The sequence below is a fragment of the Somniosus microcephalus genome, chromosome 28 (assembly GCF_052327205.1).
Source record: "Somniosus microcephalus isolate GS21.2 chromosome 28, FLI_Smic_1.0, whole genome shotgun sequence".
Taxonomy (NCBI): Eukaryota; Metazoa; Chordata; class Chondrichthyes; order Squaliformes; family Somniosidae; genus Somniosus; species Somniosus microcephalus.
This window is the reverse complement of record NC_141014.1, coordinates 23,931,819-23,953,322: the sequence shown is the minus strand read 5'-3', so window position 1 is coordinate 23,953,322 and position 21,504 is coordinate 23,931,819. Positions and strand designations below refer to the sequence as shown.

The 21,504-nt window shown below is 47.0% G+C and overlaps 1 protein-coding gene across 1 annotated transcript; it reads left to right on the top strand.

Moving 5' to 3' along the window:
- The first annotated feature begins 1,964 nt into the window (after positions 1-1,964).
- Positions 1,965-20,905, top strand: ankrd54 (ankyrin repeat domain 54). The gene is made up of 8 exons (XM_085969600.1): positions 1,965-2,381; positions 6,436-6,483; positions 7,752-7,850; positions 8,416-8,487; positions 12,876-12,923; positions 14,417-14,541; positions 16,290-16,397; positions 19,524-20,905. Exons 1-8 carry the CDS (start codon positions 2,057-2,059, stop codon positions 19,596-19,598), a joined length of 900 nt encoding a protein of 299 aa, XP_085825726.1. The 5' UTR covers positions 1,965-2,056; the 3' UTR covers positions 19,599-20,905.
- The last annotated feature ends 599 nt before the right edge of the window (positions 20,906-21,504 follow it).

Here is a 21,504-nt window from a genome sequence, read left to right as displayed (position 1 = left end):
GCCACTCTCGGCGGTCCTCGTGGCAATGGCGGCGCCTCGCGGGTTTTTGCGCGTCTCTCTCTCCCTCTCTTCGACGCTGCTCGGCCCCTGAACACCGGCTGCGCCCTGTGCGCTCTGCCCTCTCTCTCTCTCCCCCGTCGACACTGCTCGGCCCTTTGCTGTGCTGCTTGGTCGGGCTCTAGCCCACCGCTGTCCGGGATGGGTCTGCGCACTACCTGTTGCCAGCCCGTTTCGCTGGACCACCTCGACTGGAAAGCCAAGCCTGGCTCTCGACAGCCTCCCCCGCAATTCTTGAGTCTCTGCTGGATGACTGGGCGGTTGCCCGTGGTCGACGCCCGAGTCTCTGGCCTTGACCTCCAATCCACTGATCTCCAGGAACGAATCCCCGGGAGGTGATGCAGAGTTGCAGGTCGGTTCAAACTTGCCTTGTCGCCAATGTTGTGTCCGTGTATAATAAGACACAGACTGCAGGAGAACGGTACAACAGGTGTTTACTCAACGTGGCTCACACTGGAACGGATCTGTACAGATTACTACTCAGTGCTATATACAGGTGTGGTCACTGCCGGTACTGCAGTATACATGAGCTGTAAAAGATAGTTCCCCCCTTAAAGGTATATACATTACAGGTAAGGGATATGAGGCTGGAGAAAGATGTAGAGACAGGGTGGGGCAAGACTGTGGAGGAAATGCAATCAAATTAATTTTATATATAAAGCCCACACTGTTCTTTATTAAATGGCTACAGTTCAAAAAGCACTTCATTGGCTGTAAAGTGCTTGGGGATGTCCTGAAAGGCACAATATAAATGCAAGTCGTTTGTTTCTTAAAAATAATTAAAATAATTCGTTTTTAAAAGTATAATATAAAAAAATCAATTTTAAACAGACATAAAAATCTACAGGGCTGCAACATTTTGCCTTGCAAAGTATGGCCAATAAACGAACTAAATTTTAATGGGAAGCAATTATTTAATCCCTTGTATCCAGTCCCACATCCTGAGTCAGCTGTGGCTCAGTGGGTAGCACTCTCGCCTCTGGGTCAAAAGGTTGTGGGTTCAAGTCCCACTCCAGAGCCTTGAACATAAATATCTAGGCTGACACAACTGTGCAGTGCTGAGGGAGCGCTGCACTGTCAGAAGTGCCGTCTTTCAGATGAGATCACAGAAACCCCACAGTGCAGATAGAGGCCATTTCGGCCCATCGAGCCTGCACCGACACATATCCCACCCGATCCCCGTAACCCCTACACCAACACATATCCCAGTAACCCCACGTATTTAATCCCCCTAACACTAAGGGTCAATTTTTTATCATAGCCAATCAACCTAACCCGCACATCTTTGGACTGTGGGAGGAAACCGGAGCACCTGGAGGAAACCCACGCAAACACGGGGAGAATGTGCAAACTCCACACAGTCACCCGAAGCCAGATTCGAACCTGGGTCCCTGGCGCTGTGAGGCAACAGTGCTAACCACTATGCCACCATGGCCCTGTCTGCTCTCTCAGGTGGATGTAAAAGAACCCATGGCCACTATTTCAATAGAAGAGCAGCAGGAGTTCTCCCCAGTGTCCTGACTGATATTTATCCCTCAATCAACATCACTAATACAGATTATCTGGTCATTATCACATTGCTGTTCGTGGGAGCTTGCTGTGTGCAAATTGGCTGCTGTGTTTCCCACATTACAACAGTGACCACACTTCAAAAATAATACTTCATTGGCTGTAAAGTACTTTGGGACATCGTGAAAGGCGCTGTATAAATGGAAGTCTTTCTTTTCAAATCTGTGGTCCAGCATTTTTTTCGTCATCAGGCAGTCAGCTTGGCCGCCCCCTAAACTGTTGAAGGACCCCCACGCGACCCCGCCCACCGTTCGCAAGCTCGCGCGGTGATTGGATAAAAGTGACATCATCGGCTCCAGCCGCCCGTTCCGATTGGTTGGCCGGGCTGTCACTCAGCTGGCTGCCGTTGTTGTGAGGGGTGTGTTGGGCTTCGCTGCGAGGGGGGGGAAGACAAACAAAATGGTGTCCGGGGGCACGGAGTGAGGCCGCCATGAGCTGCTCGGCGGCCGCCGGCGCCTCGGACGACGACGACGATGACAACAATGTGTCGGACAGGTCGAGCTCGGAGGGCGAGTACGTGGTGGCGGAGCGGGCGGCCTTCCGCCTGGCCGGCCTGGCCCGGGAGTGCGGCCGCCTGGGGGGCGACGGCGGCGGCGAGCGCGCCGACACCCTCAACTACCTGCACCTCATGTGGCGGCGGCACGGCGACACGGGCGGCCCGCGGGAGGAGCTAACCGGCAAGGTGGCGGTCAACCGGCTGAAGCGGCACGGCAAGGCTCACCGCAAGAGCTGCCCCCTGGGCAAGGAGGTGCATGGTCAGTCTGCCCACTGGACAGGGGCTGGGGTTAGATTGCATTATATTGGGTTGGATTGCATTGGATTGGATAGCATTGAATTGGACTTCATTGGATTGGGCTGGATTGGATTGGATAGCATTGGACTGGATTGTATTGTATTTCATTGGATTGGATAGCATTGGACTGGATTGGATAGGATTGGATTGGATAGCATTGGACTAGATTGGATTGGATAGCATTGGATTGGATAGGATTGTATTTCATTGGATTGGATAGCATTGGATTGGATTGGACTTCATTGGACTGGATTGGATTGGAAAGCATTGGACTGGATTGGATTGGAAAGCATTGGACTGGATTGGATTGGAAAGCATTGGACTGGATTGGATTGGAAAGCATTGGACTGGATTAGATTGGATAGCATTGGACTGGATTGGACTTCATTGGACTGGATTGGATTGGATAGCATTGGATTGGACTTCATTGGATGGGGCTGGATTGGATAGCATTGGACTGGATTGGACTTCATTGGACTGGATTGGATTGGATAGCATTGGACTGGAGCGGGTAGCATAAGTTTGCAGATGACACGAAAATTGGTGGAGTGGTAAATAGCGAGGAGGGAAGCCTCGGGCTACAGGACGATATAGACGGGTTGGTCAGATGGGCAGAACAGTGGCAAATGGAATTTAACCCTGAAAAGTGTGAGGTGATGCATTTTGGGAGGACTAACAAGGCAAGGGACTACACAATGAATGGTAGGACCCTAGGAAGGTCAGAGGATCAGAGGGACCTTGGTGTGCATGCATGTACATAGATCCCTGAAGGCAGCAGGACCGGTAGATAAGGTGGTTAAGAAGGCATATGGGATACTTGCCTTCATTAGCTGAGGCATAGAATATAAGAGCAGGGAGGTTATGATGGAGCTGTACAAAACGCTAGTTAGGTCACAGCTGGAATACTGTGTGCAGTTCTGGTCACCACACTATAGGAAGTATGTGATTGCATTGGAGAGGGTGCAGAGGAGATTTACCAGGATGTTACCTGGGCTGGAGCGCTTCAGCTATGAAGAGAGACTGGACAGGCTGGGGTTGTTTTCCTTAGAGCAGAGAAGGCTGAGGGGGGACCGGATTGAGGTGTACAAAATTATGAGGGGCATAGATAGGGTAGATAGAGGGGAACTTTTCCCCTTGGTGGAGGGGTCAATCACCAGGGGGCATAATTTCACGCTAACGGGCAGGAGGTTTAGAGGGGATTTGAGGAAAAACTTTTTCACCCAGAGGGTGGTTGGAATCTGGAACTCACTGCCTGAAAGGGTGGTAGAGGCAGGAACCCTCACAACATTCAAGAAGCATTTAGATGAGCACTTGAAATGCTGTAGCATACAAGGCTAAGGACCAAGTGCTGGAAAATGGGATTAGAATAGAGGGCTTGATGGCCGGCGCGGACACGAAGGGCCTCTTTCTGTGCTGTATAACTCTGACTATGAGGTTGGGTTGGGTGATTGGATTGGCAAGAAAGACTTGCATTTATACAGCGCCTTTCATGACCACTGGACGTCCCAAAGCGCTTTACAGCCAATGAAGTAGTTTTTGAAGTGTAGTCACTGTTGTAATGTAGGAAACATGGCAGCCAATTTGCGCACAGCAAGCTCCCGCAAACAGCAATGAGATAACGACCAGATAATCTGTTCCTTTTGTTGGATTGGTTTGGGATAGATTGGATTGGGTTGGCTTGGCGTGAGTGGTTGGACTGAGGTTGGGTTGAGGGGTGTTTTTAATATTCCCTCCCCCGCTCCTGAAAGTCAGTCTCGGCTCAGAGTCAGGAGGTTTGTGGGTTCAAGCTCCATTCAAGAGGCTTGAGCACATAATCCAGGCTGACACTTCAGTGCAGTACTGAGGAAGCGCTGCGCTTGGATGAGTTGTTGCATGCGCTTGGATGAGACCTGGGTGTTCTTGTGCACCAGTCGCTGAAGGTAAGCATGCAGGTGCAGCAGGCGGTTAAGAAGGCAAATGGTATGTTGGCCTTCGTAGCGAGAGGGTTCGAGTACAGGAACAAAGATGTCTTGCTACAGTTGTACAGGGCCTTGGTGAGACCACACCTTGAGTATTGTGTGCAGTTTTGGTCGCCTTATCTGAGGAAGGATGTTCTTGCCATGGAGGGCGTGCAGCGAAGATTCACCAGACTGATACCTGGGATGGCAGGAATGACGTATGAGGAGAGATTGGGTCAGTTGGGCTTATATTCGCTGGAGTTTAGAAGAATGAGAGGGGATCTCATTGAAACTTATAAAATTCTAACAGGATTAGACAGACTAGATGCAGGAAGGATGTTCCCGATGGCGGGGGAGTCCAGAACCAGGGGTCACAGTCTAAGGATAAGGGGTAAGCCATTTAGGACAGAGAGGAGGAGGAATTTCTTCACCCAGAGAGTGGTGAACCTGTGGAATTCTCTACCACAGAGGGCAGTAGAGGCCAATTCATTAAATATATTCAAGAAGGAGTTAGATATATTTCTTAAGGCTAAAGGGATCAAGGGATATGGGGAGAAGGCAGGAACAGGGTACTGAATTTGGATGATCAGCCATGATCTCATTGAATGGCGGAGCAGGCTCGAGGGGCCGAATGGCCGACTCCTGCTCCTATCTTCTATGTTTCTATGTTCAACCCCGTCTGCTCTCGGGTGGATGTAAAAGATCCCATGGCACTAGTTTGAAGAAGAGCAGAAGAGTCTTCCAGAAAGTGCCACGGGATCTTTTTCGTCCACTTGGGAGGGCAGATGGGGCCTCGGTTTAATCTGAATGGAGCTCCTGGGTGCTGGTGACTTTTCCTTGTTACTGACAGTGCCAGAGTGGTGTGGAAGACGAAGATCTTGCATTTAAACAGCAATTTTCATGACCGCAGGACGTGTCAAAGCGCTTCACCACAAATGTGTTACTCTTTGAAGTGTAGTGTAGGCTAACGCAGCAACCCATGTCTGCACAACAAGGTCCTGTAACTAGCAATGAGATGACTGAGCAGTTAAATTGTCTTGATGGTGATGCTGAAGGGAGGCATGTTGGCTAGAACATCAGGAGAACTGCCTACTCTGCATTGTAACGTGGGATCTTTAGCATCCATGTGAAGTATTGGAACGGTCCTTGGCTTAACGGCTCATCCCAAGGGTAATGCAGCACTCGCTTCATGCTGCCAAATGTCATCCTTAATCATGCACCAAAATAGAAAATAATTCCCCCCACCGCTTGTCATCATTTTTTCACACACTGAGACAGCAGGCTTGCATTCATATCATGATGAAGGTGATGCACAGTTTTCTGGCACTTGGCTATGTTTTCATTAAGGTAGAGCCCTTTTGAAAACAAAACTCATCATTTCTGACTTACTTCCAGTGAGAGGCACTGACTTTTTTTTAAACGTTGAATCCCTTTACGTAACGTCATATAGAAAATGGGTTTATTAATGTCACTGGGTTGCAACCTGTGCTGCTGTTTTTCTCAAGTCGCTCCCCGTTTCTAATGATCTGGCTCATGGTTTATCTCAGGTCATCAGTACAGTCCCACCATTTCCCAAAATTCGATTGTGATGTCCATCATATATGCGAGTATGCACTGTGAAATCGCAGCATTTTCCTTGCTGAAGTGCAGTTGGAATATAAATGAGATGGTGTTACCGCCCTGAGACACACAATTCCACCTCAAGGCAATGATTTCCCCGCACAAATATAAATGGCATTGGACACTGTATGCATGTGCTGAAAGTGAAAGCCACTATCAATATTTTTAAAGCCAACTTGTACATGTGCACTTCCGTCAGTAGAATGACTCCAACCTGCAATGTAAATGCAACGGATTCTAGATTACAAGAGTGGATGGGCGCAGAGCCACTTACGTTTGAAGTCATTTACTCCACTGGCCATTAAATGGACTGATCAGGAGCAGTTTGCATATACCCAAGGCTAGAAAAATAAACAGCTATGTTCATGTACTGTTACCAGTTAGAGCCATTTAGCTGGCTCTGCCTGTCATTGTTCTTTCTTGGCTCGTGTTTTACAAATAATTCTGTTTATTTTGTAGCTCAGAAGCGTTTACGAGAAGCTGCAAATGCGAATGAGGTTGAAATTGGTAAGTTTGGGTTGGTCTTCTGTGGCGTGCCTGCATACAGCTGATTCTTTGCCTATTGCATTTTGATGTCCTATTGGGTCCGCTGACTGAAATGGGACCCAATCCTGTCTGGCATCACTAATTATATTACAAATGATGGAACTTTCAGCTGGTTTCTGTTACCTACACTTTTTTCTTCTGTAGACTTGGTTTCCAACATAATTCTTGCCAGCCTCCTGTCCACCGCCGTAGTCGTCCAAAACTCGGCTGCCTGTATCATGTCCTGCTCAGTCATCGCCCTTGTCCTCGCTGTCCCCAGTGCATTGAGTTTAAAATCGCTCCTTGGCTTCAGTTTCGCGTTAGCTTGAGCAAACTCATCATGATTGAGCCTCAAAACCAAACTACTGAGCACCCCGCACAACTAGAGTTTCCATTTGTCTGACATGACCCACTTTCTCCCATGGGGACGCACCTCGTGCTTCAGCGCAGAGAGCTTCAAGCCAAGACTCCCGGACCGCCGAGTATGTGGTGGCCTCCTTCACTTTATGCACTAAACAATATTTTCTCCTCACAAAATAATTCTTGGACTTCAATCTAATGGATCTTTTGAGTCCTTGTTAAGAACATAAGACGTAGGAGCAGGAGTAGGTCATTTGGCCCCTCGAGCCTGCTCCGCCATTCAATAAGATCATTGCTGATCTGATCTTGGCCTCAACTCCACTTCCCTGCCCTTGACCCCCTTACCATTCAAAAATCTGTGTCTCTCCACCATAAATATATTCAATGACCCAGCCTCCACAGCTCTCTGGGAAAGAGAATTCCAAAGATTCATGACCCTCAGAGAGAAAAAATTCCTCCTCATTTCCGATTTAAAAGGGTGCCCCCTTATTCTGAAATTATGCCCCCTAGTTCTAGATTCCCCCGCGAGGGGAAACATCCTTCTCTGCATCTACCTTGTCAAGCCCCTTCAGAATCTTATATGTTTCAATAAGATCCCCTCTCATTCTTCTAAACTCCAATGAGTATAGACCCAACCTGCTCAACCTTTCTTCATAAGACAACCCCTTCATCTCTGGAATCAACCTCGTGAACCTTCTCTGAACTGCCTCCAATGCAAGTATATCCTTCCTTAAATAAGGAGACCGAAACTGTACGCCGTTCTCTAGGCGAGCTGCAATCTTAAATTACTGGGATGGGGATTACGGGAGTTTGAAATGCACACACAATGCTTGTCATGGATTTTACCGGATCTGATCTCGGTGTAAAGTGGCCGTTGTTGTTTCATTTAGTGAGCCAACTGCTTGAAGGTGGTACCGATCCATGTGCAGCAGATGACAAAGGCAGGACTGCCCTTCACTTTGCCTCTTGTAATGGAAACAGTTCAATAGGTGAGTCGGGCCTATTATCTGCAAAGTTAACATCTGGCTAGGCACACAAATAAGGAGCAGCAAATGTCGGACATTAAACATTTTTGGCCTGCATTAAAAGACGTGGGTGGGTATTTGTATCTTAACCTACGGCGATATTTCACATATGAAGTGCCAACACTGCTATACCCAGTACTGCCAATACTTAGTGTCATAAAGCTGACTAGTCATTTGGTCAACATATTTATTGACCCCGTTTTCTCTCTTTCCCCCCCCCCCCCCAATATATGACTGGCTTTTCTGCTTTCACATTGTCCATCGGTTCTCTGTAGATTTCATCAATGCTGTTATGTGATGCACACTTGCTTTTTAAAAAAACACACTTTAAAAAAAAACAGGCATAGCTCAGTTGTTTCTTGATCATTATTTCTTAACATCCGATATGTGCTACACCGCCCATAGTTAATCGGGGGTAAGAAGGTACACTGATCTAACAAGGATTCATTGTTCATTTCTAGTTAGAAAAACGCTGCCTTTTGTAACCGACAGTGAAACCTAACCGCCTCGCTTTCTCTTCCCGCTATAGTACAGTTGTTGTTGGATCACGGAGCAGACCCTAACCAGAGGGATGGACTGGGAAACACACCATTGCACCTGGGTACGGTAGAGATAAGGAGTTTTAACATTTCTGAAACTGGTAATGAGCTTGTGTTCTGAGTGGTCAGAGAGCCAATGATACAAAATAGCGTTGCTAAGGATCTCCAGCTGTTGCGTTATCTTTTCCTGAATTTTAAGAATATTTTCTGATTTAAAAAAAAAAGTTCCTCTTTTTTTGTAATGATTTTTTGTTGAAAATTGGATTTTAAATGTGCTGGTCTTCGAAATAGTGCACTGTTTCTGGGCATTACCAGGTTTACGGAGCATTGAGGCTTCTGTTATGATACCCAGTATAATGCTTCCAGGCTATAGCTGTATAGGACATTCAACAGTGCATCTTTCAGCCTGACTTCCAATTACTCACGCTTAAATGTTATTCCCACTTCCCAATTTGATCGGTGTGTAAATATGTCATGTAGGGGTACGGTAGTGTAATGGTTATGTGACTGGACTAGTAATACAGCAGGCGGTTAAGAAGGCAAATGGTATGTTGGTCTTCGTAGCAAGAGGGTTCGAGTACAGGAACAAGGATGTCTTGCTGCAGTTGTACAGGGCCTTGGTGAGACCGCACCTTGAGTATTGTGTGTAGTTTTGGTCGCCTTATCTGAGGAAGGACGTTCTTGCCATGGAGGGAGTGCAGCGAAGATTCACCAGGCTTATACCTGGGATGGCAGGAATGACGTATGAGGAGAGATTGTGTCGATTGGGCTTATACTCGCTGGAGTTTAGAAGATTGAGAGGGGATCTCATCGAAACGTATAAAATTCTGTCAGGCCTGGACAGACTAGATGCAGGAAGGATGTTTCTGATGGCCGGGGAGTCCAGAACCAGGGGTCATAGTCTAAGGATAAGGAGTAAGCCATTTAGGACTGAAGTGAGGAGGAATTTCTTCACCCAGAGAGTGGTGAACCTGTGGAATTCTCTACCACAGAGGGCGGTGGAGGCCAGTTCATTAAATATATTCAAGAAGGAGTTAGATATATTTCTTAAGGCTAAAGGGATCAAGGGATATGGGGAGAAAGCAGGGACAGGGTACTGAATTTGGATGATCAGCCATGATCTCATTGAATGGCAGAGCAGGCTCGAGGGGCCGAATGGCCTACTCCTGCTCCTATCTTCTATGTTTCTATGAACGTGAGTTCAAATCACTCCACGGCAGTTTGAGAATATTAATTTTTTTTTTAATGATCTGGAAATTTAAAAAAAACTGCTCTCGGGAAAAGCCTCAGATTGCCATTAAAAACCCAACTGGATTACTAGTCCAGTCACTTGACCACTACACTACTGTACCCCTACTTTAGGTCCTTCGGGGAAGGAAACTACAGTCCTTACCCAGTCTGGCCTATATGTGATTCCAGTCCCAACACCAATGTGGTTGACTCTAAACTGCACTCAGAAGTTGCCTAGCAAGCCACTCTGTTGTATCAAAGACTACTACAAAGAATAATGAGAATAAAACTGGATGTACCACTCGGCTGTGACCTAGGCATCGAATCAGGACATGACCAACACACACCCAGCCTAGCGGGACCAGGAGGCTCCTTGAATATCCCCATTCTCCATGATGGTGGAGCCCAGCACGTGAATACAAAAGACAAGGCTGAAGCATTTGCAACCACCTTCAGCTCGAAGTCCCCTGATAGGTTGACCATTCTCGGTCCTCACCATCACAGATGCCAGTCAATTCAATTCACTCCTTGTGACATCAAGAAATGGCTCGGTGCACTGGACACAGCAAAGGCAACATCCTGGCTGTATTGCTGAAAACCTGTGCTCCAGAACTAACTGCGCCCCTACCCAAGTTGTTCCAGTACATCTTCTTCTTCTTAGGCAGTCCCTCGGAAGCGAGGATGACTTGCTTCCACACTAAAAATGAGTTCTCAGGTGACTGATGAGTCCAATGAGGGACCTACAGTCTCTGTCACAGGTGGGGCAGATGGTGGTTGAAGGGGCGGGTGGGTGGGGTGCTTGGGTTGAGGTGCGCTGTTTGCGCTTGGCTTCCGCTTGCTCCTGGCGAAGAGACTCGAGGTGTTCGGCGCCTTCCCGGATGCTTCTCCTCCACTTTGTGCGGTCTTGGGCCAGGGATTCCCAGGTGTCGGTGGGGATGTTGCACTTTTTCAAGGAGGCTTTGAGGGTGTCCTTGAAGCGTTTCCTCTGCCCACCTGGGGCTGTCTTGCCGTGTCGGAGCTCCGAGTAGAGCGCTTGTTTTGGGAGGCTCGTATCGGGCATGCGGGCGATGTGGCCCGTCCATCGGAGCTGATCGAGCGTGGTCAAAGCTTCGATACTGGGGATGTTGGCCTGAGTGAGAACACTGATGTTGGTGCGCCTATCCTGCCAATGGATTTGCAGGATCTTGTGGAGGCAGCGTTGGTGGTACCTCTCCAGTGCTTTGAGGCGCCTGTTGTACACAGTCCATGTCTCTAAAGCATACAGGAGGGCGGATATCACTACTGCTCTGTAGACCATGAGCTTGGTGCTAGGTTTGAGGTCCTGGTCTTCAAACACTCTCTTCCTCAGGCGACTGAAGGCTGCACTGGCACACTGAAGATGGTGTTGGACTTCGTCATCGACGTTTGCCCTTGTTGACAGTAGGCTCCCGAGGTATGGAAAGTGGTCCACGTTGTCCCAAGGCCTCGTCATGGATTTTGATAATCGGGGAGCAGTACTGTGTGGCGGGGGCAGGTTGGTGGAGGACTTTTGTCTTACGGATGTTTAGTGTAAGGCCCATGTTCTCGTACATCTACAACACTGGCAACTACCTGACAGTGGGGAAAATTGCCTAGGTATGTCCTGCCCACAAAAAGTAGGACAAATCCAATCAGGCCAGTTACTGCCCTGTCAGTCAAGTCTCCATCATCAGCAAAGTGATGAAAGGAGTTGTCAACAGTGCTATTGAGAGGCGCTTACTCACTAATATCCTGCTCACAGATGCTGTGTTTGGGTTCTGCCTGGACCACTCGGCTCCAGAACCCATTACAGCCTTGGTCCAAACGTGGACACAAGACCTGAATTCCAGAGGTGAGATGAGAGGAGCTGCCCTTGGCATTAAGGCAACATTTGACCGAGTGTGGCACCAAGGAGCAATAGTAAAACTGGAGTCAGTAGGGATCGGGAGAAAACGCTCTAGTGGCTGGAGTCATACCTGGCACACAACGGAAGATGATTGTGGCTGTTGGAAGCCAATCTCAGCCCTGCCTCAGGGCAGCATCCTAGGCCCAACTATTTCCAGCAGCTTCATTAATGACCTTCCCTCCATCATATGGTCAGAAGCGGGGTTGTTTGCTGATGTTTGCACAGTGTTCCGCTCCATTCGCAACTCCTCAAATAAAGAAACAGTCTACGTCCTCATGCAGCAGGACCTGGACAGCAGCCAGGCTTGGACTGATAAGTGGCAAGTAACATTCGTGCCACACAAAGTAGCAGGCAATGACCATTGCCAACAAGAAAGAGCCAAACCCTTGCTATTGAATGGCATTACTATCGTTGAGTCCCTCACCATCAACATTCTGGGGGTCACCATTGACCAAAACTCAACTGGACCAGCTACATAAACGCTTTGGCTACCGGAGCAGCTCAGGGAGTGGGTATTCTGTGGTGAGTGGCTCACCTCCCGACTATCCAAAGCTCCTCTACCACCTACAAGGCAGAAGTCAGAGTCATAACGGCACAGAAGGAGGCCATTCGGCCCATCGAGTCCGTGCCGAGTCTGGAGTGTGATGGAATACTCTCCAGTTGCCTGGATGAGTGCAGCCCCAACACCATCCAGGACAAAGCATTTAGCTTCATCAGCACCTCATCCTCTAGCTTAGACATCCACCTCCTCCACCACTGAAGTTCTGCGGCTGCAGTGTGTACTATCGCCAAGGCTTCTTTGGCAGCATCTCCCAAAGCTGCTACCTCCACCACCTAGAAGGACCACCAAGGGTAGCAGGTTCATGGAAACACCATCACCTCCAGGTTCTCCTCCAAGTCACACACTATGCTGACTTGGACATATATTGCCATTCCTTCATTGTCGCTGGATCGAAATGCTGAACTCCCTCCCTAACAGCACTATGGGAGTACCTTCACAACATGGACTCCAGTGGTTCAAGAAGAAGGCCTACCATCACCTGCTGGGGGCAACTAGAGATGGGCAATAGATGCCGGCCTTGACAGCGATGCCCACATCCCAAGAATGAATAAAACAAAATAGTGTGGAACTGACTCTGAGCCATATGAACCGAGACAGTGTCAACAGGTTCCATCCCTAGTCTATGCTGAGTTGGCTGAATCAGTAGTTTGGCTGGTGGTTTGATTGACCTCCGCATGTGTGGATTAGGAAGTTCCTGGCACTTCCATTCTCTGTTGTAACATTATTAAGCATCTGATTCTGTTCCTTATTCACAGCTGCCTGTACGAACCATGTACCTGTGATCACTACACTCTTAAGAGGAGGTGAGTATTCAATACTTATTTTAATGGTTTAAGTTTGTTATTATAGTGTGTGTTTGTGGGGAGGTTATTGCACACATGGTTATAAATTGTTTTGATTCAGAAGGGTCTTTTCAAGAATGTACTATTCCATTTTGTAAATCTGTATTTCCATCCTCGGCTAAATGAACAAGCAGGCAACCCACTCCCATTCTAGACCTATGCAGCTCTAACTGGCATGTTGGACTGAATGGCCTCCTTCTGTGCTCTGATTCTCTGATACTCAGATTCATGAAGTCAAAAGTTGCTTCGTGGTGAGAATGATTCTCTTTGAAATGATAACTTGTGAGCCCATCAACTGGGGGCAGTCGACAAATTCATTATTTCCGATGGCCAAACCACCTTTTGACAGTGGGTGTCTTCAGGATGTCATTTGTGACTTTGATGAGGGCTGTTTCAGTGCTGTGGCGGGGCGGAAACCTGATTGCAGAGGGTGAGACGTGGAGTTGCGAGAAATGTCTTGTCTTTGATAGTGGATTGGCGGTTAGGATCAGATCAGCCATGATCTTATTGAATGGCGGAGCAGGCTCGAGGGGCCGATTGGCCTACTCCTGCTCCTATTTCTTATGTTCTTATGTTCTTATGATCCAAGTTCAACACTATAGACAAAGTGCACTTGGCCTTTGCTCTTAAGATTCAAATATTTTCTTCACATTGGAACAATTGTACAGGAAACTTTCGTTTAACCGGAGGTTAAATGTCCGGAAAGCTCTATCTACCGGCAAAATTCAGGAGCCGTTTCCTATAAGTTTTTTTACTTCTCGTTGCTTTTTTTTTCCAGTCAGGCTCTGCAAGGTCTAGCTGAAGCTGTTGCTTAGCTACAGAGACGCTTTTAAGCTGCGGCCGACTGTTTTGAAGCTGTTGCTAAGCAACAGGGTTTGTTGATTCACACGGAGCTCAAAAGCTCCGTATGTTTTAACATTAGCGCTGGTTTCTACGGCAGTTTTGATGGTACGGCACCAGCTCGGTCCCGTCAGTGCCGGATACCAGAAAGTTTCCTGTATGTAGGTTGCAATGAAGAATTTGTCTGCAAATTTTTTTCCCTCGCACCGTTTTGTTTTCTCTGTCAGTGGGATGAAATATCTATAGATCTGGTTAGAAGAAGGGACCGTTTTTGGGCACTTTTCCCCCCCAATGTGTCTTTTCTTTCCCAATCCCTGTTGAGGCAAACTCCATCGAGTAGTAGGAATGCTAAAAGTAGGTGAAGAAAGAATTAAGTCCAACATTCTTGTAGCTAGAGGGCTGCGATATAAATATTTAGTTTTCTCACGTGGTGAATATCAGTTTACCTGCTGTGTCTTTTGATTGTGCTCTGTGTTCTCTGCTGCAGTGATCTGTGAGAGTTGTGGGAGATTCATGCTATTGTCGAAGCAGCAGGTTGCGACAGGCCACCCAGACATTCTCGGCAATGGCAGCACCACAAGGCTAACTGGAATCTTCCTGTTTGTTCCCCTCAGGTGCCAGAGTGGACGCCCTGGACCGAGCAGGGAGGACTCCGCTCCACCTTGCCCGATCTAAACTGAACATCCTACAGGATGGACATTCTCGGAGCCTGGAGGCCCTCCGGTCAGAGGTGAAACAGGTGAGGCACAAAGTGAAGGCAGGGCTTCTCTTTCACTGCACTTTTCCAGCAGCCCGCTGGGGTGTCTGCTCCAGGTCAAATACTCCATTTTCCAACGACTTATTGCTCTGATTTATTTTAAATCGTTGATCTCCTGTGGCATTGTACACGAGGAGTCAGACCAAAGGAAGTCTGGGAGAACTTGAAGCAGAGACAATTCAGCCCCCGTTCTAAATACAAACCCTGTCCCTATTGTTGTATTTCAATGATGTATTGCCAAGTTCACATCTCTCCCCAACCTCTCCTGTATTTTTTCATCTCATACAACCTGCCCCCCATCTAGCTCCCATCTACCAATACCTTTGCTCCCTTCTCTCTCTCTCTCTCTCTCTCTCTCACTCACTCACTCACTCACTCACTCACATACTTTCTCGAGTAACCCCCACCTAGGTCACTCTTTCTCAACCCATCTGTCTACTCTTCTTGTCTCTCTTTGTCTGTCTCTCTCAATCCCTCTCTCTCTCAATCCCTCTCTGCTCCAAGCCCTATTTTCTCTCGTACGATAGCAAAAATACTGCGGATGTTGGAAATCCGAAATAACAACAGAAAATGCTGGTAAAACTCAGCAGGTCAGGCAACATCCGTGGACAGAAATTTGAGTTGACATTTCGGGTCGAACCCTTCTTCAAAACTGGAAAGAAAAGATAGATCGGAGGCAGGGCTGCGATCGGACAAAAGGATAAAAGAAACAAAAGAAGTAAAAAAGAGATACCTGATCAAACACGAGAAGGGAAACTGAAAGTAATGAAGATGAACAAGGTTGAAGAGCCAAACGGAGATCCCGTCGAAGAGAAGAGCAGAACTTCTTCAAGGTAGGCATTCCTAGAAGAGGTGTGGCAGTGAACCAAACACTAGTACGATAGCAAAACGTCAACTCAAATTTCTGTCCACGGATGTTGCCTGACCTGCTGAGTTTTTCCAGCATTTTCTGTTGTTATTCCCTATTTTCTCTCTCTCCACCCCAAATTCTCCTTGGTTCTTTCATGCTCTCAATCCCCACGTGTTTCTCTTCAGCGGCGCTCTCACGGCCCCTCTCTGAGCTCCATGCTGTCTGTAAACACCTCTCCCTCTCTATATCTCTAATCTCTCTCTTCCCAAACTTCCATCTCTTTCTCTCACTGTTCCATCTCTTGTCTCTTTCTCTCTCTCTTTCTGTCTCTCCACCAACCTCCACGTGTGTGTCTCTCTTTCATTCTCTCAAATTGTCTCTCTATCCCCATCTCGTGCTCATGCTTTGGTTCTCTATCAACCCCCCATGTCAGTCTCCCTCCCCCTCCCTCCCCACCTCTCTCTCTCTCTCTCTCGTTCTCCACCTATCTAGGTCACTGTTTGACTGAGGTAGCACCATAACTGAGCCCAGAGCTGTTCCAACCCCAATCACATGCTTCAACAGGAGTCACAAGATCCTGGCTAATTTTACCTGGGAATTTCTTATTCTATAGGGTTCATTTTCCATACTGCCTGGTTCATTTACCAACTAAGCTATGGGTAGGGGGCCAGACAGTTCCTAGTTCTATAAGTACAGTAATTAACGAGTCGAAAAATCATGCCCATCTTGTGCCTCGTGTCAGATGGGAGTGTTTCAACAATAACTGGATGCTCGCTGCTTTAATGTTGTGTCTTGCTGTGGGCTACAGTCACCCCAGTGCTACATTTTCAGTATTCGGAATCTAAATGTGTGTTAATATATGATTTTTACTTTTCTTCAGATCATTCAGATGCTGCGTGAGTACTTGGAAAGACTGGGTAACCATCAAGAAACTGAGCAGTTGGATGATCTTTGTACAAAACTTCAGATGACCAGCACGAAAGAACAGGTAGGGCCCGAGAGCGAGAAGGAAAGCGTTTATTTTTCTGAAAGATAGGCAATCATTAGTAAAGGTAGTCTGACCGAAAACAAATGGATTTTATTTCTTATTGCGAAAACTAGGTGTAGGGCCAGTTCCCATAGTGCAGGGCACTGATTTCAATACATGTGGATGTAAGGGAAAGAGTATGTAGGATGGGTGAGGTAGTATTGTGTTGAATGGCCACCTCTAGCCTTTAGAGGTCATGTTGGCCCCGATTTTAACTCCGGGTGGATTCCCCACTCAGACCGGAGTTAAAATTACAGTCGGGTCTCAATGATGACATATGTAAAAAAGGACCCTGTTGGTTCCGGGCGCCTGTTCTTACTGCCTGCTCAGGAGAGCAGGTTAAAATTGCAGATGTTGTGATCAGGGTGGCTTTCGGACAGGGGCAACTTTAACTGCCCACCTGCCAGGTTTCTGCTGAGCGAGTAAGGTTAAAATCAGCCCCGGGAGTGAGCCAATGTCCCAAAATTCACATTTGCAGCTGCCTTAATTAATCACTTTTTTTCTCCATCTGCTGTTCATTCTCCACAGTACTGGAGCAGTCTACAATCAGTGTTTTATTTTGATAATATAGTCTACTTTATAATTTGAAATTGCTTAATTGAATTACCTGCAAGTCTCATTTTTCTTGGTGCTAAATTCCCATTTTGTGATCTTGATATTTATTTTGAATCACTGGGTAACTTTTTAATGCAAAGAATACCTTTGAATTGTATGGAGTAGTGTCATTTTAGCCCGCCCCATGTTTTCATCCAACTTTTCATATTTTAAAATCGTCGCTGGCAGCACAGCAACACTCAGTGCCTATAGAGTGGCGATGAGCATGGGTTCCAGTCTCTGCACAGCAATCTGGCTGCCTCCGAGGTCAAAATAACATCCTGGCTGAGATAAGCTAGTTCAGCACAGACCAAAGACTGAATCAGGACCTTTCTTGGACCTCTTTGCTCAGTCCAATACTTGACAGTTACCTTTCCTCACTGAGCCACCGGGAGAGCTCAGTATTGACCATTTAAAATCCCTACAACAAAGTAAACATGAGGTAATCTGAAGTAACGATCCTTGTCAACAGTGAGATATTAATGCACGAAGCGGGGGAGAGATGGTGAAAATAGGGTTGGCCATCATTTCTTGATTCTCTGAATAAACTAGTCGAGGTAAGACATGCTGAAGTACAGCAGAGCCGTCGGCAGCAATGTTACCTCTAAATTGTCTTTATTGTGCGCGGCCTGTTAAATTTCAATGCGTGGCCCATTTAAATTTCTGCGCAAGCGCGGTATTAAATGGAAAAGCCTGTGAGCAGCCTGCGCGGTGCCTTGCCGATTACTGGGCGCACGTGCAGCTTAGAGCTAACATTGGACAGCAGGTTAAAGTTTTGAACACCAGCTCTCTGACAATGACTTCTAACTCCCTCTGGACCATTACCAGACAGCAAGCCATTATTTCCCAAACTGTGACTGACTGATCTCATCTCTTTTGGAGATCTTCCTAGCTCACTGCCAGCTCCAACCTCACAGTTCCCTAACCCCCGTGCAGGAGTTTCTAACCCCTCGTCCTCCCCCAGACAGGAACATCTTGGTAGACCCGATTTTTTTCAGCTTGCAAGAATAGTGCTCTGAAGTAAGGGCCTGCGCCCAAAACGTAAATGTGCCTGGTTCCTCCACAGATGCTGACTGACTTGCTGCATGTTTCCAGCATCTTTCTGATTTTGTTTCATTTTCCAGCACTCTGCAGTGTTTTGCTTTTAAAAGGGAAAGACTTGCATTTCTATAGCGCCTTTCACGACCACCGGACGTCCCAAAGCACTTTACAGCCAATTAAGTACTTTTGAAGTATAGTCATTGTTGTACTGGAGGAAATGCGGCAGCCAATTTGCACCCAGCAAGCTCCCACAAACAGCAATGAGATAATGACTAGATAATCTGTTTTAGTGATAATAATAATAATTCAACTTTATTGTCATTGTACAATGCACAAGTACATGAACAACGAAATGTGATCTTGCAAGCTCCCATGAGTCCAGTACAAATAACATTAACATTAAACGTAAATAGCACCATCCTGGGAGAAGCAAAGCCGCTGCGTCTGTGCGCGCCGCCATTCCATTTCCACCATTCCTCCTGTCCGACAATCTTCAGCCCAACGCCCGGGCCTGCTCACCAGCCGCCCCTCCCGGGGCTCCTTCCGTGACCTTCTTACCAACCGCCCCTCCTCGGGGCTCCTTCCGTGACCTTCTGCACCTGGTCTTCCCTGATGGTCACCCCTCCAGGTACTAACCAGGCCTGGCTCTGCTTAGCTTCCAAGCCTTGCCAGTGACCCTAGGATAAATATTGGCCAGGACACCGGGGAGAATTCCCCTGCTCTTCTTTGAAATAGTGCTGTGGGATCTTTTACGTCCACCTGAGAGAGCAGACGGGGCCTCGATTTAACGTCTCACCTGAAATATGGCACCTCCGACAGTGCAGCACTCCCTCAACGCTGCACCGGGAGTGTCCGCCTAGATTTTTGTGCTCAAGTCTAAGGAGCGGGACTTGAACCCACGACCTTCTGACTCGGGCGAGAGTGCTACCCACTGAGCCACAGCTGAAACTTTTGAGTTAAAAGTTTCAGGTACAGGAAACTCTCGTTTAAACGGCACCTAAATATCCGGAATTCTCTATTAACCGGCAAAATTCATACTCCGAAAACACCCCAATAACCGGAAATGCTGCAGAGTCTGAGTCCGAGTCTCCCGTGGTGGCTGAGTTAGTCAGTGGGGGTAGTTCTCCAAACTGCCACTACTCGGCTTCTTGGCACTGTCGGAAGTCCGAACACCTCAATAACAGGAGTCTGACTCTTTGTTTGTTAAAAATAGCCTCAGTAGATAACCCTCTCCGTCATCCGGAATTTTTAATCAACTGGCACCATCCTGGTCCCGTCGGTGCCGGATACCAAAGAGTTTCCTGTAGTTCTAAATGAAGGCTCCTCCCCAAAACAGTGAACTTCTCTTTCTGCTTCACACGCTGCGTATTTGCAGAATTTTCTGGTTTTATGTCTGAACTACTTGTTCTGTAATTTGCTTCGGTCTAACTGTTCCTGCTGTTCCCCTCGCAGGTCGATGAAGTCGCTGATCTGCTTTCCAGCTTCACAACACTCAGCCTACAAATACACAAACTGGGTACAAGGTAGCTGACCACAGTCCTACCACTGCCACTGATCGAATTCGACAGGAATTGATGTAAAAACCAATGTACGTATGTGAAAGCAATGTAGAAATGACTGATTTTTATAGAATTGCATTGGTGACCTTTTATCTTCTCCAACCGCTTGTGATCTTTTGTTTTGGAAACTTAACAGAATTGAAATGTTTTAATGTAATAGAAATGTTGATGCAGTCTTTATGGAAGCAAGCTTTGAATTCCAGCACCACAAGGCAGCATAGAAGATAGGAGCAGGAGTAGGCCATTCGGCCCCTCGAGCCTGCTCCACCATTCAATGCGATCATGGCTGATCATCCAAATTCAGTACCCGGTCCCTGCTTTCTCCCCATACCCCTTGATCCCTTTAGCCTTGAGAAATATATCCAACTCCTTCTTGAATATATTTAATGAATTGGCCTCTACTGCCTTCTGTGGTAGAGAATTCCACAGGTTCACCACTCTCTGGGTGAAGAAATTCCTCCGCATCTCTGTCCTAAATCGCTTACCCCTTATCCTTAGACTGTGACCCCTGGTTCTGGACTCCCCTGCCATCGGGAACATCCTTCCTGCATCTAGTCTGTCCAGTCCTGCCCAGCAAGTGTTGGCTGTGGTGGGAATTTAATTACTTCCTGAAGTGATCTCTTCGTTTTGTTGAGGCTAGTCCACATTGTTATACAGGAAACTCTTTATTATCCGGCACCAACGGGACCGGCGTGGTGCCGGTTTATCAAAAAGTCCGGATTACAGAGAGATATAGTTAAAAGGTATGAGAGCTTCGTACACAGCAACAAATCCAGGCTTCCCCCTGTTGCTTAACAACGTGTGCAGGAACTCCGGCCAAAGACCAAGCGTCCCTGTTGCTTAGCAACAAGTGCACGAACACCAGTTACACAGCCACAGATCCATGAACTGCCACTAATATGAAGTAAAACTTACCTGGACCTACTCCTGAATTTTGCCGGTTAACAGAGATTTACGGTTATTTAGGTGCCGGTTAAAAGAGTTTCCTGTACTGACAGCCTTCATGGCCGAGCGTGACACCTTCAACGCAGTGAAGACATTTATGATGACTGTATTAAAGCAAAAGGAACTGTTTGTTTCCAAGTGTTCTTATTTTATTGCCGGTGGCGGTGGTTTGACTATCAAACCAACAACCTTTGAATTTCACTTTGAGTCGGTCTGCTTCCCTCGTTTGTGACATGTGCAATTATCAGTCACAGGAATGTTAAACATTGTGATGGTAAATGGGTTTTCGATGTAAAGTTTTAGTATATGAAATAAAGTGCAAGAAACTGAGTTACGTAGTTTTTGGTGAAACTGATTGTAACAGTCTCTAGGGTTTATTTTCCTTTTTTTAAAAGAACAGCTACTGTACTGAACTGCAGGAGGAATTAAGTGAACAAAGTGAGTATTGACGGCCAATGAGTTGGAGGTGGGTTGGGACTTACGGCAGGACTTGCAGCAAACACGGCAAACAAAGTCTATTTACTGAGCAAACAACAAACAGAGTCTATTTACTGAGCAAACAACAGTCTATTTACTGAGCAAACAACAAACAGAGTCTATTTAAAACGAGTCTCTATGGACTACAGCAAACAGAATTCATGAACGAAACCACAGCAACGTCTCTTGATAAAAGCAGGGTGATTTCTCCAACAGTGAGTGATAGTTACATAATATACACGTGCGTAAAATCGATCCCAGTTACTTACAGCAGTGAATGATGGGGGAATTATCCAGTCATCTCCATGTTGGCTGGGAATAGTGGGGTCACTATATGCAGCCTTAAAATGAATTCCTGTTGTTTAACTGGGGTGTTATCATTGGTTTGGTATATTTTGAGATTTAAAAACTGGTCAAGAACAGCTTTAAAATTACATCCATACAGTTAAAAG

Excerpts from the sequence above, each read along its gene's own strand:
- ankrd54 (XM_085969600.1), top strand. The coding sequence starts at position 2,057 with ATGAGCTGCTCGGCGGCCGCCGGCGCCTCGGACGACGACGACGATGAC. Across the intron at positions 14,542-16,289 it reads TCCGGTCAGAGGTGAAACAG|ATCATTCAGATGCTGCGTGA; the intron begins GTGAGGCACAAA and ends ACTTTTCTTCAG. Across the intron at positions 16,398-19,523 it reads TGACCAGCACGAAAGAACAG|GTCGATGAAGTCGCTGATCT; the intron begins GTAGGGCCCGAG and ends TTCCCCTCGCAG.